Genomic DNA, 27,432 nt, shown 5'->3' on the forward strand with positions numbered 1-27,432 from the left:
AGAGAGTGAGAAAGTGGCTAGCATGACTAGCTGTGCTCTGATTAGCACCTACACCCTACACTGTGCACAAGTTCAGCCATGCATCAGGCCTGACAATCTCCTAGAGACTTAGGCTGCATCCCAAATGGCACCCTATTCCCATTTGGGACGCAGTACTATATATCGCCTAGCCACCGTCGCCAGTGGCAACTCGCTCAGAAGGTCGTCGCCACCACTGATACCCGACAACCTCACCCCTCAGTTCGGTTCACTCTGGAGGGTTGAAGTAAACAATCACACAGACATGGCATGAACATGGGACCCTGACATTGGCGTCTGTCTGTCTGTCTGTCTGTGGCACCTTGGTTTTCCCTTCCTGTTCTCTCCTTGTGATTGTCCCGATTCCCTTATACTCTCACTTCAATTCCCTTCTTCTCTCTGTTTTGACATGGGTACACTTCTCTGCTACACATCTGTCCTCTATTCTTCTTGTTTATAGCTGCTATAAAGGTAGTTTTATCAGTCTTAATGAGGTTATTAGCTAGCATTTGACCATATTAGGGCATCATTATCATCATACCTGTATAGTAATTAGTAATGAGTGTGATGTTCAGGTCGTTAAAATAGGGTTTTATTCTGTAATGTTGTTCATAATGGCATGTCCTCCTCTTTAAACTGAGAAGGCAGGAGATAGATATTAGGTATATTCCCCTCCAGGTGCCAGTTCTCCAATCAGCCTAGGTCCAGGGGGAGCCTGGTCCCCGTGCACTAGCTAGATCCCATCTATCAGCTAGATCAGAATCCCCGCCCCTTCCTCTTCTCAACGCACTAATGGGCCTTCTAGTATCTCTAAAATGAACCGAGTTCCACATGAGAAGTGGTTCTGTATCTCCAGAGAACACACACACACTCACTCCACCGCACGGAGATGTATTTGTATTCACCCATAATTCCCTGGGCCTTAATCACTCAGATTTTTCCCCATTATCTGTTAATGGATAGTTCCCATGGAGATGTAGAGCCAAGTAAACCCACCTACTGTTTACAGCCCCAGAGCTGTCTACTCAACTCTGCCACCATACACACAACACCATAGCTTTACTCTATATACTAGTATGTCCTCTCAAAACCCAAATTATATCCTTCTCTCGCCTTCTATCAATTTCAAAAAGTATAGCAGTCACAAGTATCATTTCAGAGAGTGTGTAAGTTGAAAGATGTTTGAATGGAGGATATTTGACTTGTGAGGATATGTGACTGAGTCTTTCAGAAACAGCTGTGGACTACTCTGGTTTTTATGCCAGGCAATTTCCTCAGATGTTTCTTGGTATGTTTTCTGTGACCTACACTACCGGTCAAAAGTTTTAGAACACCTACTCATTCAAGGGTTTTTCTTAATTTTTACTATTTTCAACATTGTAGAATAATAGTGAAGACATCAAAACTATGAAATAACACATACAGAATCATGTAGTAACCAAAAAAGTGTTAAACAAATCAAAATATATTTTATATTTGAGATTCTTCAAATAGCCACCCTTTGCCTTGATGACAACTTTGAACACGCTTGGCATTCTCTCAACCAGCTTTATGAAGTAGTCACCTGGAATGCATTTCAATTAACAGGTGTGCCTTCTTAAAAGTTAATTTGTGGAATGTCTTTCCTTCTTAATGCGTTTGAGCCAATCAGTTGGGTTGTGACAAGGTATGGGGGGTATACAGAAGATAGCCCTATTTAGTAAAATACCAAGTCCATATTATGGCAAGAACAGCTCAAATAAGCAAAGAGTAACTACAGTCCATCATCACTTTAAGACATGAAGGTCAGTCAATACGGAACATTACAAGAACTTTGAACGTTTCTTCAAGTGCAGTCGCAAAAACCATCAAGTGCTATGATGAAACTGGCTCTCATGAGGACCGCCACAGGAATGGAAGACTCAGAGTTACCTCTGCTGCAGAGGATACGTTCATTAGAGTTACCAGCCTCAGAAATTGCAGCCCAAATAAATGCTTCACAGAGTTCAAGCAACAGACACATCTCACCATCAACTGTTCAGAGGAGACAGTGTGAGTCAGGCCTTCATGGTCGAATTGCTGCAAAGAAACCACTACTAAAGGACACTAATAATAAGAAGAAACTTGCTTGGGCCAAGAAACACGAGCAATGGACATTAGACCGGTGGACAATGACCCAACACACCTCCAGGCTGTGTAAGTGCTTTTTCTTTTTACCAAGAAGGAGAGTGATGGAGTGCTGCATCAGATGACCTGTCCTCCACAATCCCCTGACCTCAACCAAATTGAGATGGTTTGGGATGAGTCAGACCGCAGAGTGAAGGAAAAGCAGCCAACAAGTGCTCAGCATATGTGGGAACTCCTTCAAGACTGTTGGAAAAGCATTCCAGGTGAAGCTGGTTGAGAAAATGCCAAGAGTGTGCAAAGCTGTCATCAAGGCAAAGGGTGGCTATTTGAAGAATCTCAAATATAAAATATATTTTGATTTGTTTAACACTTTTTTGGTTACTACATGATTCCATATGTGTTATTTCATATTTTTGATGTCTTCACTATTATGTAGTGTAGAAAATACTATGTAGAAAATAGTAAAAATAAAGAAAAACCATTGAATGAGTAGGTGTTCTAAAACTTTTGACCGGTAGTGTATAGTACACCATATTGCAGTCTAAAGCCTATCATCTTTAGACCTGATTGAGCACCAATAATACCTTGAGAGACTGCAGTCTGAGTGTGACCTCAATCTTGACTTGACCCCGGTTGTAGTTTGTTTAGTCTACTGTTTGTAGGTTTGTCTACCGTGTTTCCAATTCATTTTTTATGTCTACTTACTACTTTTATGACTAATTATTCTCACCTGAGGAAAATGACCTTCTTAAAGGTCTTTGGTTGACATCTTTTGTTTTGTCTCCACAACTTTGTTAGGTTGCTGCCAGATTTTGAGATGTGGGTGGACTTGGTTTCTTTAAGAGGGAGCTTGTGAGTAACATTCAGAGTTCCCCAGAGAGAAGTTGATTATAAATCTATCCGATTACTATCAAGTGATCCTGAATTCCCCTTTCAACTGGACCTGCTCTTCAGCAGAATTGTTTATATAGGGTAGGGGGTAGTATGTAGGGGGTAGGGGGTAGGGGGTAGGGTGGGTTGAGGAGGGGACTTGGCTAGGATACAGATTTTAATTAAGCCCTCAAGTGCAACATACTTAATTTTGGTCAAATATTTGAGAATACCCAATACTTGAGAGTATTTGAGAAAGCTCAGTAGCGTCTTTCAGTAACAGTATTCACTAGTGTGCACTATAGCCACACTAAATCCTCATGCATACTGTACTGCACACACACAGTGATTCACACTCTCACTCAAACCTACTCTACACACACACACTGTACTATACACTGAGTATACAAAACATAAAGAACACCTGCTCTTTCCATGACATAGACTGACCAGGTGAATCCAGGTGAAAGCTATGATCCCTTATTGATGTCACTTGTTAAATCCACTTCAGTCAGTGTAGATGAAGGGGAGGAGACAGGTTAAATAATGACTTTTAAGCCTTGAGACAATTGAGACATGGATTGTGTATGTGTACCATTCAGAGGGTGAATGGGAAAGACAAAAGATTTAAGTGCCTTTGAACGGGGTATGGTAGTAGGTGCCAGGCACACCAGTGTGTGTGAAGAACTGCAACGCTGCTGGGTTTTTCACACTCAACAATTTCCCTTGTGTATCAAGAATGGACCTCCACCCAAAGGACATCCAGTCAACTTGATACACCTATGGGAAGCATTGGAGTCAACATTGGGCCAGCATCCCTGTGGAACGCTTTCGATACCTTGTAGAGTCCATGCCCCGACGAATTGAGGCTGTTCTGAGGGTAACTCAATATTAGGAAGGTGTTCCTGTTTGGTATACTCAGTGTATACAAAGCTGTGCTTGAACAGCCAGATGAAACCAAAAGGAAAACAAACCCCAATGTCCCAAACAACCTTCAACAGAACATGAACCTCAGCTTGGTTGCTAAAGAGTAAACACAAGAAGAAATAATAAAGGCTGTCCTTTTCTAAAAATAGTTTTCCTCCTCTGTCTCCCTCTCTCCTTCCACATGGGAAATATATTAGATGTTTGTATTTTTCAGGAGCTGTGAAATACATAAACCATTAACCTTAGGCATGCCACCAGGCCCTGTGGATATGCAGATGGACTTACTTTGCTGGTGTCAGGGACACTTAGAGGGAGCAGGAACAGAAAAGCTCTCATCTAAAAGATTTCGCTTATGAGTGCAGGGGGACAGGGTGGGGGTAGTGGAGGCAGAACATTCAGGAGAGTGGAGGTAGAAGGGAGGGTGAGGGGGGTGAGATAGAAATAGAGAGAGAGAGAGAGAGAGAGAGAGAGAAATAGAGAGAGAGAGAGAGAGAGAGAGAGAGAGAGAGAGAGAGAGAGAGAGAGAGAGAGAGAGAGAGAGAGAGAGAGAGAGAGAGAGAGAGCTGCCAGTCCCTAGTGGCTCTGTAACTATATCCAGAGTCTGCTCCAGTCAGTGCAGAGCGGGCCAGGGTGGGGGCTCCTGAATGCTCCGTGCTGATTGGACAGCCCTGGGGGGAGGCTGGGGGAGCGACAGGAAGTGGCCTCACCCCGATGAGGGAGCTATAGGGGTGCGCTGGCTGACTTCCTCCCCTGACTCTCACTAAGGAACAGGCTGCCAGTGTGATCCAACCCCTGCTCCCCTGCCGCATACAAACCCGTCCCCCTATACACAGTTACATTACGGGGGCGGGCAGTGCCGAACAGACTCGTGCACTCACACACTGAGTCGTCCCACTTGCACTGTATTGTTTAACACACAATCTTCATGCACACAGATACAGTAACAAACAAACACGTATCTTAGATTCACAGACATATGCAAACCTTTCTTCCTCACACACACACACACACACACACACACACACACACACACACACACACACACACACACACACACACACACACGCATGCACCCAAGGTCAGACGGTTGGGCAGGTGCAGAGTTATCTGCATAATGAAGCAGGTCAGGTCTCTGAAGGAACAGGAGTGTGCTCCAGGGTCAAACCAGGGCTGCACATATGGGCAAAGGCATGGAGCGCTCTGAACACACATACACACACAGACGGCAAGGCTGAATGGGGATCAAAGAACTCTGTCGCTATCTTACACACATGCACAAATTATGCACACACATGCACGCACACACGCACACACACACACCGTGTCTCATCTTTCAAAGGGGAATGCATGATTACAGGCGACACAATCAACTCCTCTGGTTTCTGTGATAAAATAGTTTTTTTTAATCTTTCCATCCAAAACCTAAGCCACTAACCAGACACACACAGTAAGACAATAGCTTGTGTTGTGAGCTCATCCAGACATGACCAGCTTTAAATGTTTGTTTTGAGGTCGTAGTAGAGTGTCCTCATCTGCTTTACAGAGTTATATGGAGAAGAGGGCTGGCCTACAGGAACATGTGGTGATATAGAGCATAAACATGCTCTGTATATAATAAATGAATAGACTCACTATGCTGTGTGACATGTTTCCCATTGCCCTCCTAGAACAGCCCAGGTCAATGGGTCACTTTATACCGTATTACATGATATAGGCAGCTAGTCACCAAAACAGGTACAGATACCTCCATTTGTTTTATTACTATACTGTACAGTTACTGTACTATAATGTAGCACCTATTATTAAGTGACTACACCTCCCTTGTAAAGATTTAAACCAATAACATTTAACTTGATATTAAAATGCTTTATTAACATTATTTTGCAAAGCTTGTTGTAATCGGCTGCAGGTTTCAGAAATTATCAGTTTTTTAATAACGTTGCCAAATGTTGTTAGTGGAGTGAACCAGCCCGTGTTGTTTAATGTGTGCTTTAAGCAGTGGAACAACAATTGACCATAAAAGTACAAATGGGAAAGTCACTGGCAGTGTGTGGGCTGGGGTTTTAAAACACTGGCATCTAGGTGGATCTGGGGTGAATCTGTCCCGTTCAAGGCAGGCCATTGTTGTTAAGGTGAGTTGCGTTGCCAGATCTGTGAGTTGCGTTGCCAGATTTGCCCAAGGCCCATCCGGTAACCCTCCACTCTGATCCTCCAGGGCATTGGATGGCCACAGCTGGTTAGGTGGGTTGTGTGTTTGCACGTCTGGTACCCTGGGCCCATGTTGTGGGCATTGGGCTGTAGAGACTGAAGGATTGGCCCTGGATAGGCACCCAGGTACCCTCCTTCCATCCCCCTTCACCGCCCTCTCGCTGGCCCCATGCCTGGACCCATGCTTCACAGGACAGGGGGATTTTGACAGAGTACAGGCCCAACTGCATGGATAGCAGAGTGCACTTGGTTTTTATTGGCGTGTAGTTCAGGAGATGGGCAGCTCAGCTCTGTGGAATGCTGAGTCAGCGGATCGTTGTGCAGCAAATGAGCAGTAGGGCAGGTTCAGTGTCTGAACCAATGCCATTTATTTCAGCTATCAATGTCTGAAATATCAGTCCGAGGTAATCTAATGTCAGGGAGAGACGTGTCATACATTCTAATGTAACAGGGGAATGGATGCAGACTCACAGTTGGTTTGGCCATTGCCATGAGCAATATCTCATTTCATGTATGAATTATAACTTATATATTAGTTATAACATGAAAACATGGGCATTCATCTTTATTGAAAACTATGAGATTGAATTTGATAGTTGCGTTAAAGAGAGCAGTTTAATTGCCATGGTGATAATGAAGGGAATTGTGTAAACGTTGAGATGTTGACACATCTATAATATTCTCAGTTGCTCATATTGTTTATAATTAAATGTTGATTATGAAATGAGTATGTTCCCACGCTTGGCTATTCTTACATTTTATACTTTAATATGTAAATTAGCCTACAGGTTTTTTTATGCATTACATTTTTCCCTTTATCAAGCTAGCACTGCACTCACCAAATCTACAGCCATTTGCCCACACCAAGTTGCCCACAGAAATTAATTTGCGTGTTAGCCAATCAAAGTGCAGCCGTGTTCAAAGTGCAAGACCTCCCCTGTGCAATTAGGCCCCCCACTGGCCGTTCAATTTATGCCTGATGGGTCTAGATCACACATTATATTACTGTTGTATGAGCCAGGAGTTACATGCAGGAGCCTTTGACACAAATGGGTTGGAGCTGAATTAAATGGGGAAGGAGGAGAAAATAAATCATATATATTCTTGATCCCTCTCTGCTATTTATACTCTGATTATTCACCCTTCTAACTATGTTGTTTTGTGTGTTGTGTTGTTTCTTTCTCCTTAGAAGAGGGCCTGAACCATGAGTGTAAGCTCTGCAGTCAGTCGTTCGACTCACCAGCCAAACTCCAATGCCACCTGATCGAGCACAGCTTTGAGGGCATGGGCGGCACCTTCAAGTGTCCGGTCTGCTTCACAGGTGAGTGTCTGCGTGTGTGTATGTGTGTCCTCAGAGACCCCCACCCACAGACATGCATTACAATGCAAAGCAATTTCCAGAAACCTCATTGTTTGTCTGAAATGGCAAATGGTTTTCTAAATGAGTATGAAAAGGTCAGAAAGGCAGGTCAGTCAAAGCTGAAAGCAGTTTGTTGCGTGCATCTTAATATTTACTCAAATTGCCTCTAAATCAAGACCCCTCAGACTGTCATGAGCAGAGGGATAGAGGGTAGAGGAGGATAGAGAGAGAATTGGGGAGAGAGAGAGAGAAAGAGAGATGCGGAAGAGGGAGGGCTAGAGAGAGGGAGGAAAAGAGCACGCTAGAGTGGAATAAAGAGGAAGGGGGATGAAGGGAGTGAAGGAGGGAGAGTGAAGTGCTAATTGTGGATGTCGGTGGTGCTGATAGCTGTAATGATCTCATCTGTCTGTGTGCGAGGAGGTGGAAGGACCATGCAGGACTCCTCCGGAGAGGATAACGCCCTCCTTCAGTGTCAACAGGGTTAACTATCTCTATAATGAAATCTGCAAAGTCGTTAACTTCTCCTCCAGCTCCTCGCCATTCTTTCTTTTCCCCCTCTCTCAGCTCTTTAGCTATACTCTTTATTTTTCACTTTTCCATTCCTCAGCTCTTTAATCACTTCACTCGTTTTTACCTCAGTGTTTTTTCCTCAGTTAATATTTTGAATTGATCAGGTCTCATCATTTTACTTGTCTCATATGTTCACTCCTCCGCTCTTCTCCTCCATCTTCAGCTCTTCTCTTGTCCTATTGTCCAGTAGATGCTCACTCATTTTCCTCCTTTCTCTCGCTTTTCTCAGTATTCACCCCTCCTCTCATCCCCATCTCCTCTCATTGCTGTTTGGCCTTATCTCTCATTTAGCAGCAGCTTATTGATATTTCCCTCCCCTCCTCCCCCTCTCCCCTCTCCCCCCTCCTCCTCCAACCGCCAGGGTCGGGACGTTTAATATACAGAGCATGCTTTCTTCATCTGAGCCTTCATTTTCTACCGGCAGCTTTGACAGACAGGTCCCCCTTTTCCCTCTGCATCCATATCGATCACGGCGGCAGGCGCAGGAGAGAGAGGGATGCAGAGAGGGAGAGGGAGAGGGAGAGGGAGAGGGAGAGAGAGAGAGAGAGAGAGAGAGAGAGAGAGAGAGAGAGAGAGAGAGAGAGAGAGAGAGAGAGAGAGAGAGAACCCTCAGGACAGTGGTGGTAGAGCAGACACACAGAGGCGGGGGACGGGGGGATGGATGGATGGAAGTTGTGGACCATGGGGAGTATGGATGGAGAGACTGAAAGGCCTGCTTATGTTGAGGAAGGAGGGAGGGGACAGACTGAGACTCAGATCACACTAGCCTCCTCAGGCATTTTCTGGATAGGGAGAAATAGGTTGGGGGCGGTTGTCTGTGAGACCCAGTCTGTCCTTGAAAACATTTATGCCACTTAAGATGGACTCAGTGATACAAGTCTGTATCCAAATGATCCAGTTTACCCGGCGAGGCATGTCTGTGTCGGAGGGGCAAAATGACTGTCAGTGAGTTAATTACACTCTAGTCTGGTGGCGGTAGATCCCATTTTGAAACCAGGAGAATGGACAGACCATATAGGAGCTGGTAATGAAAAACATAAGTAATATAAAGGAAGAAGAAGACAACTTTGGGGAAAGCTACAGTACAGCTCTGCAAATGGCAAGTTGTGAATGTAAGATGAAAGGAGGGAGGGAGGGAGGGAGGGGGAGAAGAGAGCTGGGGAACGGAAGGAGGGTAAATGGGAGTGGAAGGGAGGAGAGGAGATGAGAGGAGAGGAGAGGAGAGCAAAGAGGTCCATAAGCCCCTGGATGATGAGAGAGAGTGAGGCTGACTCTCCCAGGACAGCTTTGACAGGTTTCAGAAGTGGGGGAGCCTGCAGCTAGAAGGGTCTGCTCTTCCTGAACCCTTAGGAGCAGCTGCAAGGGGCTGCCAGGGAAAATGTGATTGGGAATATTATGAGGGTTAAGACAAACAAAACAGAAGAAAGTGTTCAGGATGAAAGTAATGTGTGTGTGTTCCCCCCTTATGTCACAGTAGGCGAATGAAAGTCACAGAACTCCAGGGTGTTCTTTGTCTTTTTTTGAAAATAGAAAGTGTATAACAAAAAGGTTGATTTCTGTATATCATTCCTTACATTCCTTCCATTCCTTCCATTCCTACCATTCCTTCCATGAACTGCCAGTCTCTTCTGTTGTCATCATAGAATGAGGTTGTTGTATCCAACAAAAGTAAAAAAGCATCTAAAAATGAAGCTTATTACTAACAATGAAATAACATCAGTCCGAGAGCACTGACTCACGTTGCCGGCAAATCTATAGCTGTCCTATCATGAATTCCTGGGTGTGAAACACAAGTAAATAAAACAGATAGATAAATAAATAAATAAAAAAGTTGAAAGGGAGAATAAAAGCAGGATCAACTTTTCCTCCCACAAACAGCTTAGTAATGGTGATGTACAGTACCAGTCAAAAGTTTGGATACACCTACTCATTCAATGGTTTTTCTTTATTTTTACTATTTTCTACATTGTATGAAATAACACATATGGAATCATGTAGTAACCAAAAAAGTGTTAAACAAATCCAAATATATTTTATATTTGAGATTCTTCAAAGTAGCCACCCTTTGCCTTGATGACAGAGTTGCACACTCTTGACATTCTCTCAACCAGCTTCATGAGGTAGTCAACTGGAATCCATTTCAATTAAAAGGTGTGCCTTGTTAAAAGTTAATTTGTGGAATGTATTTCCTTCTTAATGCGTTTGAGCCAATCAGTTGTGTTGTGACTAGGTAGGGGTGGTATACAGAAGATAGCCCTATTTGGTAAAAGACCAAGTCCATATTATGGCAAGAACAGCTCAAATAAGCAAAGAGAAACGACAGTCCATCATTACTTTAAGACATGAAGGTCAGTCAATCCGGAAAATTTCAACAACTTTGAAAGTTTCTTCAAGTGCAGTCGCAAAAACCATCAAGCGCTATGATGAAACTGGCTCTCATGAGGACCGCCACAGGAAAGGAAGACCCAGAGTTACCTCTGCTGCAGAGGATAAGTTCATTAGAGTTACCAGCCTCAGAAATTGCAGCCCAAATAAATGCTTCACAGAGTTCAAGTAACAGACACATCTCAACATCAACTGTTCAGAGGTCTGTGTGAATCAGGCCTTTATGGATGAATTACTGCAAAGAAACCACTACTAAAGGACACCAATAATAAGAAGATACTTGCTTGGGCCAAGAAACACGAGCAATTGACATTAAACCGGTGGAAATTTGTCCTTTGGTCTGATGAGTCCAAATGTGAGATTTTTGATTCCAACCACTGTGTCTTTGTGAGGCGCAGAGTAGGTGAAAGGATGATCTCCACATGTGTGGTACCCACCGTGAAGCATGGAGGAGGAGGTGTGATGGTGTGGGGGTGCTTTGCTGGTGACACTGTCAGTGATTTATTTAGAATTCAAGGCACACTTAACCAGCATGGCTACCACAGCATTCTGCAGCGATACGCCATCCCATCTGGTTTGCGCTTAGTGTGAATATAATTTGTTTTTCGACAGGACAATGACCCAACACACCTCCACGCTGTGTAAGGGCTATTTGACCAAGAAGGAGAGTAATGGAGTGCTGCATCAGATGACCTGGCCTCCACAATCCCCTGACCTCAACCCAATTGAGATGGTTTGGGATGAGTTGGACCGCAGAGTAAAGGAAAAGCAGCCAACAAGTGCTCAGCATATGTGGGAACTCCTTCAAGACTGTTGGAAAAGCATTCCACATGAAGCTGGTTGAGAGAATGCCAAGAGTGTGCAATGCTGTCATCAAGGCAAAGGGTGGCTACTTTGAAGAATCTAAAATCTAAAATATATTTTGATTTGTTTAACACTTTTTTGGTTACTATATGATTCCATATATGTTATTTCATAGTTTTGATGTCTTCACTATTATTCTACAATGTAGAAAATAGTAAAAATAAAGAAAAACCCTTGAATGAGTAGGTGTGTCCAATCTTTTGACTGGTAATATCCCCGACAGCCAGGAGACCTTGGCCCCTCCGCCCCGCCGCCTCAGCTCAGACCACCCCCAGACCTGCTCACTCAGTCAGCCAGAAAAGTCCACAAAGTCGTATTGCTCGCTCTCTCGCACTCACTCGCTCTCTTTCGAACACACTTGTTTTCTCATTCCCTATCTCTCTACCTCTCTCTCCATCTCTTTCCCTGTCTCTCTCTCTCTCCCTCTCTTTCCCTCTCTCTCTCTCTCCCTCTCTCCCCTGTCTCTCTCTCCCTCTCTTTCCCTTTCTCTCTCTCAGCCTCTCTGTTTCTTGCTCTGTATCTTGCTTCCTCTCTCTGCTATTACTATGGCAGTGTCCCAAAAAAAAATGCACCCACCTCCCCAACGTTAAGAATATTTTCGCACGACCCTCCCCTTGTATTGTAAAACATTTTTGCACACCCTCCCCCTCATACAATTCACTCAAAATAATGTTTCCGACCACAAATAACAATAACTTTAGCAACCCTGTGTTTATAAACGTGGATATCGACTTTGCCACTTCAGCATGCTTTTGTGGCACAGTCGATGACACACAAGGCTATGTGCCAGAAGATTGAGTGTTCGCCAACCACCACAGCTCTCCTGGCCTGTTTCAATAGACTTACACTGTGATCAGAGCCGGCTGTAGACAATGATCAACTAGGTGGAAATCAGATTTTCAACATTTTTGAAGTAGCCTAATCAGATTAAAACATTGTGACTGGTTGTGTTTATGGAAAGTGGATACCTAGTCAGTTGCACAACTGAATGCATTCAACTGAATTTAATCCAACCCCTCTGAATCAGAGAGGTGAAGGGGGCTGCCTTAATCGACGTCCATGTCATCGGCACCTGGGGAGCAGGTGTTGTTGGGGGGTTAACTGCCTTGCTCAAGGGCAGAACTGCAGATTTTCCCACCTTGCTGCCTCAGGGATTCAAACCAGTGACCTTTCGGTTACTGGCCCAACGCTCTTAACCGTTATGCTACCTGCCTCCCCTAAAAGGTAATACATTGAAAAAGTTAAATGACAAATATTTAGGCTATATTGAAGCGTTAGGTTCTAGGTGCGCAAGGAATAGCCACTCAGATCGGAGAGGCAGAGCACGCATTAGGCTTTCCTGAATAACTGGTTCTGCTGGGAGCATATGTGGCCACATTATTATAGGACGATTTAGGAGAATGATGATGCAACAGACAGCGCATTCAGTATCAGAACTGAAAATACAGCCAGACTGACCTGCTACTGTGCCTTTATAGGCCTTATAAACTGTAGAGAGTAGACCCACAACTGATCCAAATTCAAATCACAGGGCTTTTGCTCCGTTATTCAAATGACAATTTCACTGCAGTTTACAGCCTAGATTAGAATTTTGTACTCACTTGAAAACAATAATGCAATTATTCATTACAATGTGGTGTTGTAGTCTAATCTAGGTAGGATAATTATATTGTCCCTAAAGAAGATCAATAGGGGAGCTTTTTGAGCTGCCTCTCCGCTTATATTGAACATTGGTGCAGCTTTATAGGATTGCTAGTTAGCCTATTACAGATCTGGACAAACAATCCACCTACCACTATTGTCACTATGAATGGTGGATAGAGGGCAGGATAGACAGTTAGACTGGTAGACTATATTGGCCTGTGGTATAGTTAGCGCGCGGAAAAGTGTAATGCATAAGGGAAGTACCAAAACACCTTGACGTAGGGGAGGCGCATGCAAGCAGATTAGAACATTTGGCTAGAATGGAAGAAATGATATAGTAAAACCTGCAAAAGGGCGAATGTAAACCCGGGAAATAATGCATTATAAAAAGCAAAATAAAAAGTTAGACAACCCTCCCCTATTAGCCCACTGTCTCTTAGCCAACTGTCTCTTAGCCCACTGTCTCTTAGCTAGCCCACTGTCTCTTAGCCCACTGTCTCTTAGCCCACTGTCTCTTAGCCCACTGGGTTTTACGCATAGTGTTGCAACATTCATTTCTGATGATCAAGCTGTGAATGCATATTTGCCAGGGTAAGGGTTGGATATGATTCAAGGATTGGTACAAACTGACAATTACATCAACCAACTGAATATTGATGTATGAACAGGGTCAGAAGACATGTAAACATCGTGATATAGGAGCTCACCTGACACCACTGTGGTGTACTGTATTGTAGGTAGGTGTGGGATTTGCAACCCACCCCCAGATGAAAACGTGTCCAGGGCACAATTTAGCAGCCGAGAGAAAACGTGTTGAGGTTGGGTTGGGAATATGAACGCCTCTCAGTCTTGAGGCTTTTCTTTGGATTTCTCTGCCTCCCAGTCCAAGACATAATGATAACCCACTGTTGTTGGTTTTACCTGTTTCTATGCAGAGCAGACAGACATAACCATGGCTTTAAAAAACAGCTATTGTCTGCTAACCTATTTTCAGTTTAAAACATATGTCAAAAACACAATCAAAGCCACAATCATTGTAGCCTCTTAGCACAAATAGTTATATATTTAAAGCGTTGGATATTCTCATGTTGTAGTTAACCTTGGGATAAAACAAGGCTGTTGTGAATAGAACATCCAGCAAGCTATCTCTATCTCTGTCTGTTTGTCCTTGTGACGCTCTGATAATTTGTTTTTAAAAGTGGGCCATAACCCATAACCATAGTTGTAACGCTGTTTGTTGGTTCATTAGTGTGACTTTGTTCATGTCAGTGTTCAACGCGGTGTTTAGTTTAGTCGTGTACCGCAGACAGCTGTCACTGAGATATTAGTAGCCAGGCAGTGTCTGTCACTCTGGATGTAAAGCGCTAGCTAGAGATATATAAATGTTTTGTTTTTTGTTTTTTTAAGGACCGTAGGTGGCGGCCATCCTGGTGTCTGTCTGCCGGAGCTAAGTGAGCCTCAGGCATATACAGCTCAATAATTAATATCAGCTCTCCCTGGTGCACTCAAATTGGGATATGTTGACGTTGCGAGCTCCACCATGCGCCTGTGCACTGCAGTGTGGCTCCCATCAGGGGCAAATGGGCTGATGCGACCCCAAAGTGCTCTCAAATAGACACCTCACCTTTAGCGGCTGCTTTTCATTCCCCTCCCTGCGGCCCTCAGCCCCTCAGCCCCTCAGCCCAGGCGGTGCATGCATTAAGAGAAAAGTTATTTTGAGCTGTTAAGAAATTCAAATGAAGCCTGGCCCCACACGGTAACTTTTCGGAAGCAGCCAGACCTTAGAGAGTAGACAGCCGGTACGTACTTCCTTAAAGCACAGGGGTCTGGGATAACAAACGCCATGTTTGAAGTGCTCCTCTGAGAACACAGAAAGAGACACACACACACACACACACTCACTCACAAACACACACACACACACAAATTACACAGACAAGCACACACGCATACACACGTCTCCCTAGTCTACTGTAGCAACGTGGACTATCTATGGCTTAATTAAAGCACAAATGCATAGTATATATTTATATATTTTAAGTGCCAGGCAAGTTGTGTGAGTGTGTGTGTTTATATCATAGTGACTGTAGCCTTATTCTGCATAAATAAATAGTGCATCTGCATGAATATTTATATTGTCAATATCATTAGCGATGTAGAGTAATGGAGGCCTTGTTTTGCACTTGAAGCAATGCCAATTTCTTCTGTGGTTGTTTATTTTCTAGCTTGTTGTCCCCACAGTATTTCTAAATAAATATCCTCATTATTCTCAGAACATTATATCCTAGCTCACTGTACCGTAGCATCACAGCCGGGTATGACCACTCTGTTCAAAGACTGTCAGATAGGCCTGTCAAAGTTCAGTTATTTCCTTTATATATTATGTCCTTTATTGTCCGTACAACATATTCAGTCGCCCGGATTTAGTGCATTTTCCTAGCTATTGTTGATGCATATATATTGGCTTTATAATAATTTGTTTCTCCTTTTTGTTTCTGTTTCATTTAGCCTATGGCATTGTGGTTTATTTTGCATTTGCCCTTATTTCCTGATAGCTGTATTCCTTTTGTTAGCAAAATGTTTATTTTACTATGATTTCAGAAAAGATACTCACTTTCTTTCTCCTCTTCCTCTCTTTCTCCCCCTCTCCCTCTCTCTCTCTCTCCCTCTTTCTCTCTCCCTCTCTCCCTCGCTCTGTCTGTAGTATTTGTCCAGGCCAGTAAGCTCCAGCAACACATCTTCTCAGCCCATGGCCAGGAGGATAAGATATACGACTGCTCCCCATGCCCACAGAAGTTCTTCTTCCAGACCGAGCTACAGGTAAACCCAGACTTAGACCTGTTGGTGGTCACCACCACCAAGCACACACACACACACACACACACACACACATATGCATACAAACACACACACACACACTCACACACAAATACATACACGTGCAAGCAGGAGTACACACTTCGCATCCTCTCTGTTCCGGTTGAGATTGGGAGACTCAGACGGAATTACTCCAGTTGGTTTCCAAACTCATTTGTGATCAACAGATACGGAATGATTTGATTTGCTTATTAGACCTAACATATCTGGAATTAGAAGGATTAGGAGAATGTGCTTTTTGGGGAGTAATTACTATACTGTACAGAGAAAAAAACACAGTTCAGTCAATAATATGACACCAACTCCCAGCCTCATAATCACAGAGGAGGCACTCATGGCTAAATATGATCTGTGTCTGTAGGGATGCCGTATCTGCCCTTCAACAAAGTTAGAATTTGGACTCTTTGAAACTCTCAATGTTGTAGAGATAATCCATGTTGAAGCCATCTCTTCCCACTATCCTCAGAGTACTTGAACAAAATGAAAAGGCCTTATATTATTTCAGTCGTCATCTTGTTGTTTTCAAGTAGCTCGATCATCTTTGGGGGAATTGTACCCTGGCAGGCCATGCCACATATTTCCTATTTTTTAAAATAAATCTTTCATTTTCTATTAGTACCTCTTGTATCTGAAACATTGTGTGTTGGCACCTCATAGTTGAGCACTGAGGACCCTAAAATATATGAATATAGCCATCTGAGTAGAGACAATTTATTGTCAACGCTCATTACAATGTTTCATATGTCCAAGCACCTTGTGAAACCCACTAGTACACTCTTAGAAAAAAGGGTTCCAAAAGGGTTCTGCGGCTGTCCTCATAGGAGAACCCTTGTTTGTTTCAGATAGAACCCTTTTTGGTTCCAGGTAGAACACTTTTGGGTTCCATGTAGAACCCTATGTGGAAATGGTTCTAAATGGAACCCAAAAGGGTTCTACCTGGAACCAAAAGGGGTTCTATCTGGAACCAAAAAGGGTTGTCCTATGAGGACAGCCGCAGAACCATTTTGGAACCCTCAGACAGAAGATGTTCATATTGACATTCAGCCAGTAAACACAGATCCATGGTGTACCAGGAGGAAGGTGAATGTGATCATTATCTACCGGTCAGTTGAGTCTACAGAACAGACCGGCATGAATAAAATAAGTCTTGATGCACCACCCACAAACATACAGGTTCTTCATGGAGGACAAGGTTATTAGTAACTAACAAGTATTGTGAGTGTCCTCTCTCTCACGACACAACATGGCAAACACAGTATCTTATTTATCCCACGTCATCTCTCATTGGAACGAGTGTTTCGAGTGTTTTCGCTATAGCCAGGGTTGTTACAAGTACCTGTAAACAATCTCAAATAACCTGGGGATGTTTTTCCTACTTTTTACTCTGACATGTTTTGGGATCCAGCTCCCAGAGTTGTTGTTTCATGCTTGTATTGTTTTACACTCTTTGTGAAGAGACGGAGAGCAAACATGAAAGATCAATGGCACTTTGTTGTGAAGCAGAGGGTTATGAAAAGGAGAGCATGGATTGAGTTTAGGGGATAAGATTATCATTATATTCAACCTGTGCCATGGCATGCTCTAGAAGCAACCCCCAGTGGGTGCATACACACATAGACACACACATGTGCACACATGCGCACGTACACACACACACAGGCTTATCACACTTAAACATACATTCAGAACACGGCATTTACATAAATTCACATAATACAAGATACACAAGCAGTTGATTAACACCAAGACCATCCACTGACTCCCCCTGGAGTTCCTTTTTTTAAATAATGAAGACACATGTTTTCAAAGAAAATGACATTTTTATTTGATGACCTACAATGTGTTGTACAATGTGAACAATGTTTCTAGAATATAGATGTCTCTTTTCTACTGCATCCATACTGCGGCATAATGCTAGTCAAAGTTTATGAACCGTATACAAGTTGTTGTTTTTTATATCACTACTCAAACATGTCTCCCTAACATGGTAAAGTCATTTGTCAATCTCTCTGTTGTGAAGCTGTCATCCAGCGATGAGGAGATAGATGTTGCTTCTCTCTCTGCCTGGTCTGCCTGGAGTTTTGAGTTTCTCTCTCCTCATACACCCTGACACTCTGGCCCAATCTCTGGCTACCTGGTGGTCTCCTCATCTCTCACAGTAGTCAGAGAGGTCAAGGGGTTAGTGCAGGCTGGGAGGGAGAGAGGAGAGGGGAAGCAGGCAGGGGGGAGAGAGGAAAGGGAGAGCTGCCTGCCATGGTAGGCAGGTAAAGGGAAGCAGCAACGATATTTTATTAATTTGCCGCTGAGATTCCCTGAAACATACCAAAGGCTGTGACAGGGATCCAGCGATACCCCCCTCTCCCCCACCGCCTCCCCCTTCTCCCCCACCGTCCACCCATCTTCCCCTAACGCCTCCCCCTGTGAACTCTACCCTGCGAGGGGTAGCCAATTTTCACCGGCCTGTCGAGATGGATGATGGGAGAGCATCCGTCTAATCAGCCCTCCCAGGACCCCCTGCCCGGCCACCCCCTCGGACCGGACAGATTGACTGACTCCTGGGCCTCGGTGACCCAGAATCCACAGTCCAGAAGAGACTCTGCTCTCTCTCTGTCTTTCTCTCTCTCTCCTTCTCACTCTCTCTCTCTCCCTTTCTATCTGTCTTTATCACTCTCTCTTTCCCCCTTTCTCCTGTTTCCAGAACCCTCCTGAGGACACCCCCCCCCCCCCCCCCCCCTCATGAGTTGCTGATGGGGAGGGCCAATGGTTCAGTGTTTGTGCTATGGGGTGTGGTCTCTGGTGTGGTCTCCCTGTTCTCTCTCACGCTCTCTCTCTCTCGCTCTCTCTATCTCGCTCTCTCTCTCTCTCTCGCTCTCTCTCGTTCTCTCTCTCGTTCTCTCTCTCGTTCTCTCTCTCGTTCTCTCTCTCGTTCTCTCTCTCTCTCGTTCTCTCGTTTTCTCTCTCTCTCTCTCTCTCTCTCTCTCGTTCTCTCTCTCTCTCTCTCTCTCGTTCTCTCTCTCTCTCTCTCTCTCTCTCTCTCTCTCTCTCTCTCTCTCTCTCTCTCTCTCTCTCTCTCTCTCTCTCTCTCTCTCTCTCTCTCTCTCTCCCAATACCCCCTACTGCCCACCACCCATGCATCTATGTCACATCCAGAAGATGACACATCCACTTCTAGTCTCTCCTCCAATCTACTGTACTCTTACTTCCTCCCATGCTCAGACTGTCTCAGCCCCTTACCCTGGTTTGGACAAGCCAGGGGTTTGAGGGTACTCAGGACTGGCCATGTTGAATTTTATAAGTATTAGATTCAGTGGATGTGTCTCTTCCTTATTACATAAGGCACTGAGCCACTGACAATGCTCTGCTATTCCACAGGATTAATGAGGCAGATATATTAACGGATGGTGGTGGCAGTGAATTAGCCAGAGCTTAAGTCTGACATTTCTATAAGTGGAAGTTCATTTTGCAGTTCCACCACAAGTGTGCAAGAGTGGGATACAGTATATCCTCCCTTCCTCTGTATAATGATGAACCCTATTCCTCCTAAGGCAAGACAATGATATTCAAGTTACACAACAGTGAAGATTACATTTTTTCTGGGATGAGATTTTTATCCTTCACTTTCATGATCATTCCTTAGAAGTCGTGTATGTCCTGCTCCAACTGACAGATGAGAGGAGAGGAGAGGAGAGGAGAGGAGAGGAGAGGAGAGGAGAGGAGAGGAGAGGAGAGGAGAGGAGAGGAGAGGAGAGGAGAGGAGAGGAGAGGAGAGGAGAGGAGAGGAGAGGAGAGGAGAGGAGAGGAGAGGAGAGGAGAGGAGAGGAGAGGAGAGGAGAGGAGAGGAGAGGGTAGTCAGTGGGTACATTAGGACTTCTCCTTCTCCCTCTTTCCTTAGATACCCACAGGACACGCACCTTAATTGGAGTGTCTTTTAAAAGGATTCCTTCAAAGACGATGATGCTCGGTCCAAAGCTCCAGCTCTGTAATGAGTGCTAGAAGTGACAAGAACACGTCTGTATCATGTTGTACGTCTTCTTCTCACAAATTAGATTCTCCATCTTCCTCTGTGTGTGATGGCCATTATTGTCAAGCTGTGACCGATTTTTATGTTTTAAATTAAGGAAATGTATTAGCGGGGGTGTCGCCGGGTTAGTGTAAACAGCGATGCATGTCGTGACATCCATAATTTTTTGGGAAAATGCTTAAAAATTGGGGGAAAAGATGATACCTTGGAAATAGAGCAGAATAATCACCATGGGTTCACTGTATTGCTAATGATATTATTGCATTAGCATGTGTAATAGCATAGCCCACTCTACTGTAGATCTGAAAACAATTTTAGGGTAATTTCTCAAAGTCTGCGAGAGCCAAAATATACTGACAATCATCACACTAAATATGATTTAAACAATATTAAGTTTGTCAGTGTTTTTTGGAGTGTGATGTTTGTCCTTGTTTTTGAGGCTCTCGCAGACTTTGAGAAACTGAAACGAGGCAAAGAATCATTCTGACACGGTACATTGGGACTATAATTCCCATAAAGATTGATTTTAGAATTTACCATTTGGAATATGCCCCCACCTGGAGTGCACCATGTCCCTAACACGCGCCACTCTGAGGCTCATCTACATTTGTTTAGCCCTCAAAAACATAACTTTTTGAGATTACACTATCTTCATTTGCCAAGTGTGATAGCTTCACATGCGTTTGAACTCCTGGTTTTATCTTTTTAAATGACAAGCTGTTCTTCTCTTCAACCACAATGCTGTCACCATTTCAAAAGGTTGAGCAGCAAAATGAAAGTGAAATGAATAGAAGGGCACAACTGTGTGTTTGTGATGCGCTATCATTAATATTTAAGTGTATTTATAATGATGTACAAACACGCTGTACAAACAGTCGTCAGCGCTGTAAAAGGGGACGTAAACATTGTGAGATGAATGGCGACAACGTAACACAGTCGTGGTGTTCTACTTTCCTACTGTAGGTGGATCAGAATTAGACAGCATGACAAACCTAATGATCCTAGGAGGATTTTCTCTCTGCAGTGTGTGTGTGTGTGTGTGTGTGTGTGTACACACGGGAGTGTGTATGTACGTTTGTGCGTCTGTGTGAGTGTGTATGTACAGTATTTGTCTCTGTTTCTTCCTTTCCAAGGGTGGGTCTGATGTGTACATGCGAACACAGTGTCTGGAGGGAAACATGACAAAAACTCCCAGAAGCCTTTGAGGCATTCTCTTTCTCTTCTTCCCCCGCTCGCTGTACTACTGGGAGAAGTTAAAACCAAACAAAGAGAGGGAGGGATGCTCTGTGCTGGAATTCATCACCGGATCTGTTCCCTAACACACACACACATTTGTATTACACTTTTTATTTGACTTTCTGCAACTTTGATAAAGCTTGTCATTAACACCGCATGAGGAATGTATTACAGATTTAATTTACCTGTTTAAAGAGATTCACTTTGCAAATGTTTGATTCTAAATGTGTTTTTACAAAACACTGTTGAGGCTAGCTGGTCCTCACAGTGTCAGATTAAACAGTTTTTCAAGGATTCATTTTCAAACAAGTACAATAATTATTAGACACATCAATTTTGTACAAATGTTACATGACACCAATTGTGTGGCTATTAAAAGTGAATATTCTGACTCACTCTCTCAAAACAAGTGGGTAAACATGAGAGTGTATTTGTTATTTGTCGGCGTCACAGTTTCAACCCAAATCTAACAGTAGCCTTAAATTCACTCCTAAAATTCACTCTGTCACTGAAGTAGCTACAGTGAGGGAAAAAAGTGTTTGATCCCCTGCTGATTTTGTACGTTTGCCCACTGACAAAGAAATGATCAGTCTATAATTTTAATGGTAGGTTTATTTGAACAGTGAGAGACAGAATAACAACAACAAAATCCAGAAAAACGCATGTCAAAAATTTTATAAATTGCTTTGCATTTTAATGAGGGAAATAAGTATTTGTCCCCCTCTCAATCAGAAAGATTTCTGGCTCCCAGGTGTCTTTTATACAGGTAACGAGCTGAGATTAGGAGCACACACTTAAAGGGAGTGCTCCTAATCTCAGCTTGTTACCTGTATAAAAGACACCTGTCCACAGAAGCAATCAATCAATCAGATTCCAAACTCTCCACCATGGCCAAGACCAAAGAGCTCTCCAAGGATGTCAGGGACAAGATTGTAGACCTACACAAGGCTGGAATGGGCTACAAGACCATCGCCAAGCAGCTTGGTGAGAAGGTGACAACAGTTGGTGCGATTATTCGCAAATGGATGAAACACAAAATAACTGTCAATCTCCCTCGGCCTGGGGCTCCATGCAAGATCTCACCTCGTGGAGTTGCAATGATCAGCCCAGAACTACACGGGCTGTCAATGATCTCAATGATCTACTACTTGTCAATGATCTCAAGGCAGCTGGGACTATAGTCACCAAGAAAACAATTGGTAACACACTACGCCGTGAAGGACTGAAATTCTGCAGTGCCCGCAAGGTCCCCCTGCTCAAGAAAGCACATATACAGGCCCGTCTGAAGTTTGCCAATGAACATCTGAATGATTCAGAGGAGAACTGGGTGAAAGTATTGTGGTCAGATGAGACCAAAATCGAGCTCTTTGGCATCAACTCAACTCGCCGTGTTTGGAGGAGGAGGAATGATGCCTATGACCCCAAGAACACCATCCCCACCGTCAAACATGGAGGTGGAAACATTATGCTTTGGGGGTGTTTTTCTGCTAAGGGGACAGGACAACTTCACCACATCAAAGGGACGATGGACGGGGCCATGTATCGTCAAATCTTGGGTGAGAACCTCCTTCCCTCAGCCAGGGCATTGAAAATGGGTCGTGGATGGGTATTCCAGCATGACAATGACCCAAAACACACGGCCAAGGCAACAAAGGAGTGGCTCAAGAAGAAGCACATTAAGGTCCTGGAGTGGCCTAGCCAGTCTCCAGACCTTAATCCCATAGAAAATCTGTGGAGGGAGCTGAAGGTTCGAGTTGCCAAACGTCAGGCTCGAAACCTTAATGACTTGGAGAAGATCTGCAAAGAGGAGTGGGACAAAATCCCTCCTGAGATGTGTGCAAACCTGGTGGCCAACTACAAGAAACGTCTGACCTCTGTGATTGCCAACAAGGGTTTTGCCACCAAGTACTAAGTCATGTTTTGCAGAGGGGTCAAATACTTATTTCCCTTATTAAAATGCAAATCAATTTATAACATTTTTGACATGCGTTTTTTCTGGATTTTTTTGTTGTTATTCTGTCTCTCACTGTTCAAATAAATCTACCATTAAAATTATAGACTGATCATGTCTTTGTCAGTGGGCAAACGTACAAAATCAGCAGGGGATCAAATACTTTTTCCCATCACTGTATAGCAGCGAGAGCAAAGGACAGAAAGACAGAGAACAGAGAGAGGAGTATTGTATGAGTGAGTTTGCTGTGCTGTAGCATCATCGCTACACCACTCAAACTCTTGTCTGTAAGTGAAGTGGTTAAATGTGAGAGTAATTGTGTTTTGTTTCTGGAACTGTGGAGCTCCATGGACCCCATCTCCCTCTCAGTGACATGCTTGGATCTCACATCCTCTACCCCCCTGCCACCCCCCTGCCTCAGTCTAATTAGTGTGTGTAGCCCAGGGCTCGCGTCCCACCAAGACTCAGCCCCCCATCTCCCTCCCAAGATGGCTCCCCTAAGAAATATCCTTAATTGGGTTCTTTAGTCATAGTCTCCATTTTAAGTGTGGAAAGGCATCTGTGTTGGTAGCTATCACCTCAGAAATCAGCTCAGATTTGTATCTTTCTCTCGCTCACTTGCTTTCTTTATCTCTCTCTTTTCACTGTCTCTTTCTCCCCATCTCCATCCCTCTCCCTCTGCTCTCTCTCAATTCCTGTATGTATCTCTCTCGCCATCTCTCTCTCTCTCGCCATCTCTCTCTCGCCATCTCTCTCTCTCTCTCTCTCTCTCTCTCTCTCTCTCTCTCTCTCTCTCTCTCTCTCTCTCTCTCTCTCTCTCTCTCTCTCTCTCTCTTACTTTCTCCCATCTCCCTCCCTCTCCCTCTGCTGTCTCTCAATTTCTGTATGTATCTCTCTCACCATCTCTCTCTCCCTCTCTCTCTTACTTTCTCTTCATCTCCCTTCCCTTTCTCTTCCTCTCTATCTTCCCCTCCCTCTCTCCATCCCTCCCTCTCTCTCTGCTCTCTCTCTCCTTCCCTCTTTGCCGCTCTGTAGTCGCTTCACTTAATGAGGCTCTATAATAACCCAGTGGTTGTGCAGTTGTTTTGCTACCTCAGTCAAACAGCAGGATCACTGCATAGTGGGTTTCTAGCACCATTCACTTGTCTACTTAGACAGGGTAATGATTATCATTTGGGGGAACAAAGCACACTAGCCCTCCAATAGGGGATCTGTCTTCTCCCGTTGCATCTGAAAAGAGAAGGATTTCAACATTGTTTGTATATCCAGCCAGACAATTCCAGCTATGACTCATTTATTACATGACTATTATACACACAACTACATGCCAGAGGCTAGACACAATAAGACACATACCATAGTCTCCCACTCCACGCTAGCCCCAGAGCTATACTGAATGTCCACGTGTCTCCAGGCACCACACTTCAAACAAGACGGTTGGTTACCAAGTAGACCGTGGCGGTGGTGGCCAAACAGCGGACGAGGTCAGCCCTCCCTATGCCCTAATAAGTGTTGACTGTGGAGAATGCCAGCTGCTAGTTTTATTAGTTGTATTTATTTATTTATTTGATTGTATTCTTCATTAGCTAAACTGGCCAGCAGTAAGCCTGGCCTGAGGCCAAACAGGAAGAGATTACACCCTAGTGGCCGAGCCAACAGTGTAGAATGGAGATCACTCCAAGCAAAGGGGGACTGAGTCAATACTGGCCTGGGTTCAATTCAACCCGCGATCACTGCTCAGACAGAACCCAGGGAATGTAGTACTGGGACTGCATGGGCCTGATCTGTCTGGTCGCAGGGGTGAACTTCACGTATACAGGTTAGATATGATCAGTCTTGTTACAGTAGCTGGAGAAAACACCATAGAAAACAATGGCTATTTAGAGCTGTGTGGAATGAAATAGCATTTGCCCAGTGCTTTGTGTTAGTAGTTCGGATACAGCATGACCCATATGTGTCTCTTAAAGCAGCCAAGTGTTCCTGTTTAACCTGTGATCTGTTCTGAGGCCTGTGAGTTCTTTGTCTCAGCGTATCTGAGCAGCAGCGTGCTCTGCGCTTATGTCTTAATTAAACTTCTGACTGATTACTAGCAGTATGCTGTGGCTGGATCTCTGTGGTTTGGCGCTCCACTTGCTCCCTGTTCTCCAGATGCAGGTACTGTATGTTAGCAGACTTATGTCAGCTACGAGCAGAGATGTAGTCTCAGCACACACTGACTAGACATGGGGGGATAGCCACTACTGTTTGGACATGGGGGGGATAGCCACTACTGTTTAGACATGGGGGGGATAGCCACTACTGTTTAGACATGGGGGGGATAGCCGCTACTGTTTAGACATGGGGGGATAGCCACTACTGTTTGGATATGGGGGGATAGCCACTACTGTTTGGACATGGGGGGGATAGCCACTACTGTTTAGACATGGGGGATAGCCATTACTGTTTAGACATGGGGGGGATAGCCGCTACTGTTTAGACATGGGGGGATAGCCACTACTGTTTGGACATGGGGGGGATAGCCACTACTGTTTAGACATGGGGGATAGCCATTACTGTTTAGACATGGGGGGGATAGCCGCTACTGTTTAGACATGGGGGGATAGCCACTACTGTTTGGATATGGGGGGGATAGCCACTAATGTTTGGATATGGGGGGGATAGCCACTACTGCTTCGATATGGGGGGATAGCCACTACTGTTTAGACATGGGGGATAGCCATCACTGTTTAGACATGGGGGGGATAGCCGCTACTGTTTAGACATGGGGGGGATAGCCACTACTCTTTAGACATGGGGGGATAGCCTCTACTGTTTGGATATGGGGGGGATAGCCACTACTGTTTAGACATGGGGGGATAGCCATTACTGTTTAGACATGGGGGTATAGCCACTACTGCTTCGATATGGGGGGAATAGCCGCTGCTAGGGCTGTGGGCTGTATGACATTAACACAATTATGGATGTCTTGGATGGATACAGGTAGCAGAAGGAAGTGGAGTTAGAGCTAGAATTGCTATAAACTCTTGTTGATGTGAATATATGATTTAGAAGAAAGTTTCCGTTGCATACATGCATCTCAAGTTAGGATTCGAACTAGAGTGGATTGTTTTGGCACTTTTCTCTCTTTTAATGTCAGTTGAAATGTCGCAAATCAAATTACCAGACTTCTCAACTCCCTAAATTGTTCTGCAGAAAATTATTAACTAATTGTTGTGAATTGGTGCTCATAAAACGTGTCAACAAATGTTTACCATTTCAATTATGGCTCTTTGAGGCCTAATGAGAAGCTGATGTTTTTCACCTGGCCTTGTCTGTGCTCTGTGTTGCCAGGCATCACGCTTGTATAATATAATGTCGTCTCGACTTTCCCCCAGTTTGAGGGGTCCCCCGAGACCCAAGTTTAGAGACTCATTATTGTTCATTCTATCAGCTTTCTGAACACTCTATAAAGTCACAGCTCTGGGTTGTAAAAGACAGGCTACAACCAGAAAGAATGAGCTGAGTTCTTAGTCCTGCTATAGTTTTGCCTAGTTTGTAGATTAGGGGCGCGTTCCTCTGCCCAGTCGTTGCTGACGCATGCCAGATCTTACAACACCTGGATAGGCATTTTAAGTATCAGCTAACCACATCATAATTTATGTTATAGCAATCTGTCAGTCGATGACACAGTCGATAATGTGGCAGGCAACCATTGGTTGATGCATGCAACGTCTGAGCAGGGGAACGTGACCTAGGAGTAAACGAGAGGTTTAAAATGGCAGCTGATCTGTTTGGCCTTTTCCTCTGCAGGGCTGATGTAACAGGTACACTGTTGCCTTGCTGCACTGGATGGAGACCAGAGGAATGGGAAACGACATAAAGAATGATTAGTTAATAAATCAACTCCCCAGCCTGCATGCACTTTCCCTCTCTCCCTCTCTCTCTCCTCCCTCTCTCTCTATCTCTCTCCCTCTCCTCCCTCTCCTTCTCTGTTAAATTCCCTAAGACATTTGCATGGATTTTCATGGGTACACAGGACCCCTGCCGGGCGTTCTCCCTCCCTCCCCTCCCTCTCGCCCCCCATGGGCGTTGCAGCAATATGATGTAATCAAATGAAAGGCGGATGGAGGGTTAATGTGGCAGAGAGTCAGTCGATGGAGGAGGAGAGAGTGGAGGAAGAAGAGCCTTCTCAGGCACAGGCTTCATTCGGGCGAGAGGCGGATGCACATTATTGATCAGAGCAAAACTTTATTTAGTGGAGAATTGACTGCTAAGGGTTTTACCTGGGCTCTGCTGGTAACTGGGACCTGCAGTACAGCAGCATGGTGTATGTAGACCAGCGGGTGGTCGGGAAGAACGGTGGGGGTAAGGGAGAGGGGAGAGTGGGGGTAAGAGGTGGAGATTGGGGATAAGATA

The 27,432-nt window shown here is 44.3% G+C and overlaps 1 protein-coding gene across 3 annotated transcripts in view; it reads left to right on the forward strand.

Annotated features, from left to right (window-relative positions):
• The window catches only part of LOC311150714 (zinc finger protein 521-like), a 70,708-nt gene that overhangs the window by 39,500 nt on the left and 3,776 nt on the right, over positions 1–27,432 (forward strand). For 2 of the 3 annotated variants that reach the window (XM_084188232.1, XM_084188233.1), the window contains exons 3-4: positions 7,319–7,450; positions 15,657–15,772. In XM_084188232.1, the coding sequence (XP_084044358.1) occupies positions 7,319–7,450; positions 15,657–15,772 (248 nt within the window). The remainder of the gene's footprint in view (positions 1–7,318; positions 7,451–15,656; positions 15,773–27,432) is intronic. The other variant, XM_084188234.1, reaches the window with a different exon arrangement.

The sequence above is a fragment of the Coregonus lavaretus genome (assembly GCF_964263955.1).
Source record: "Coregonus lavaretus genome assembly, chromosome: 23".
NCBI lineage: Eukaryota > Metazoa > Chordata > Actinopteri > Salmoniformes > Salmonidae > Coregonus > Coregonus lavaretus.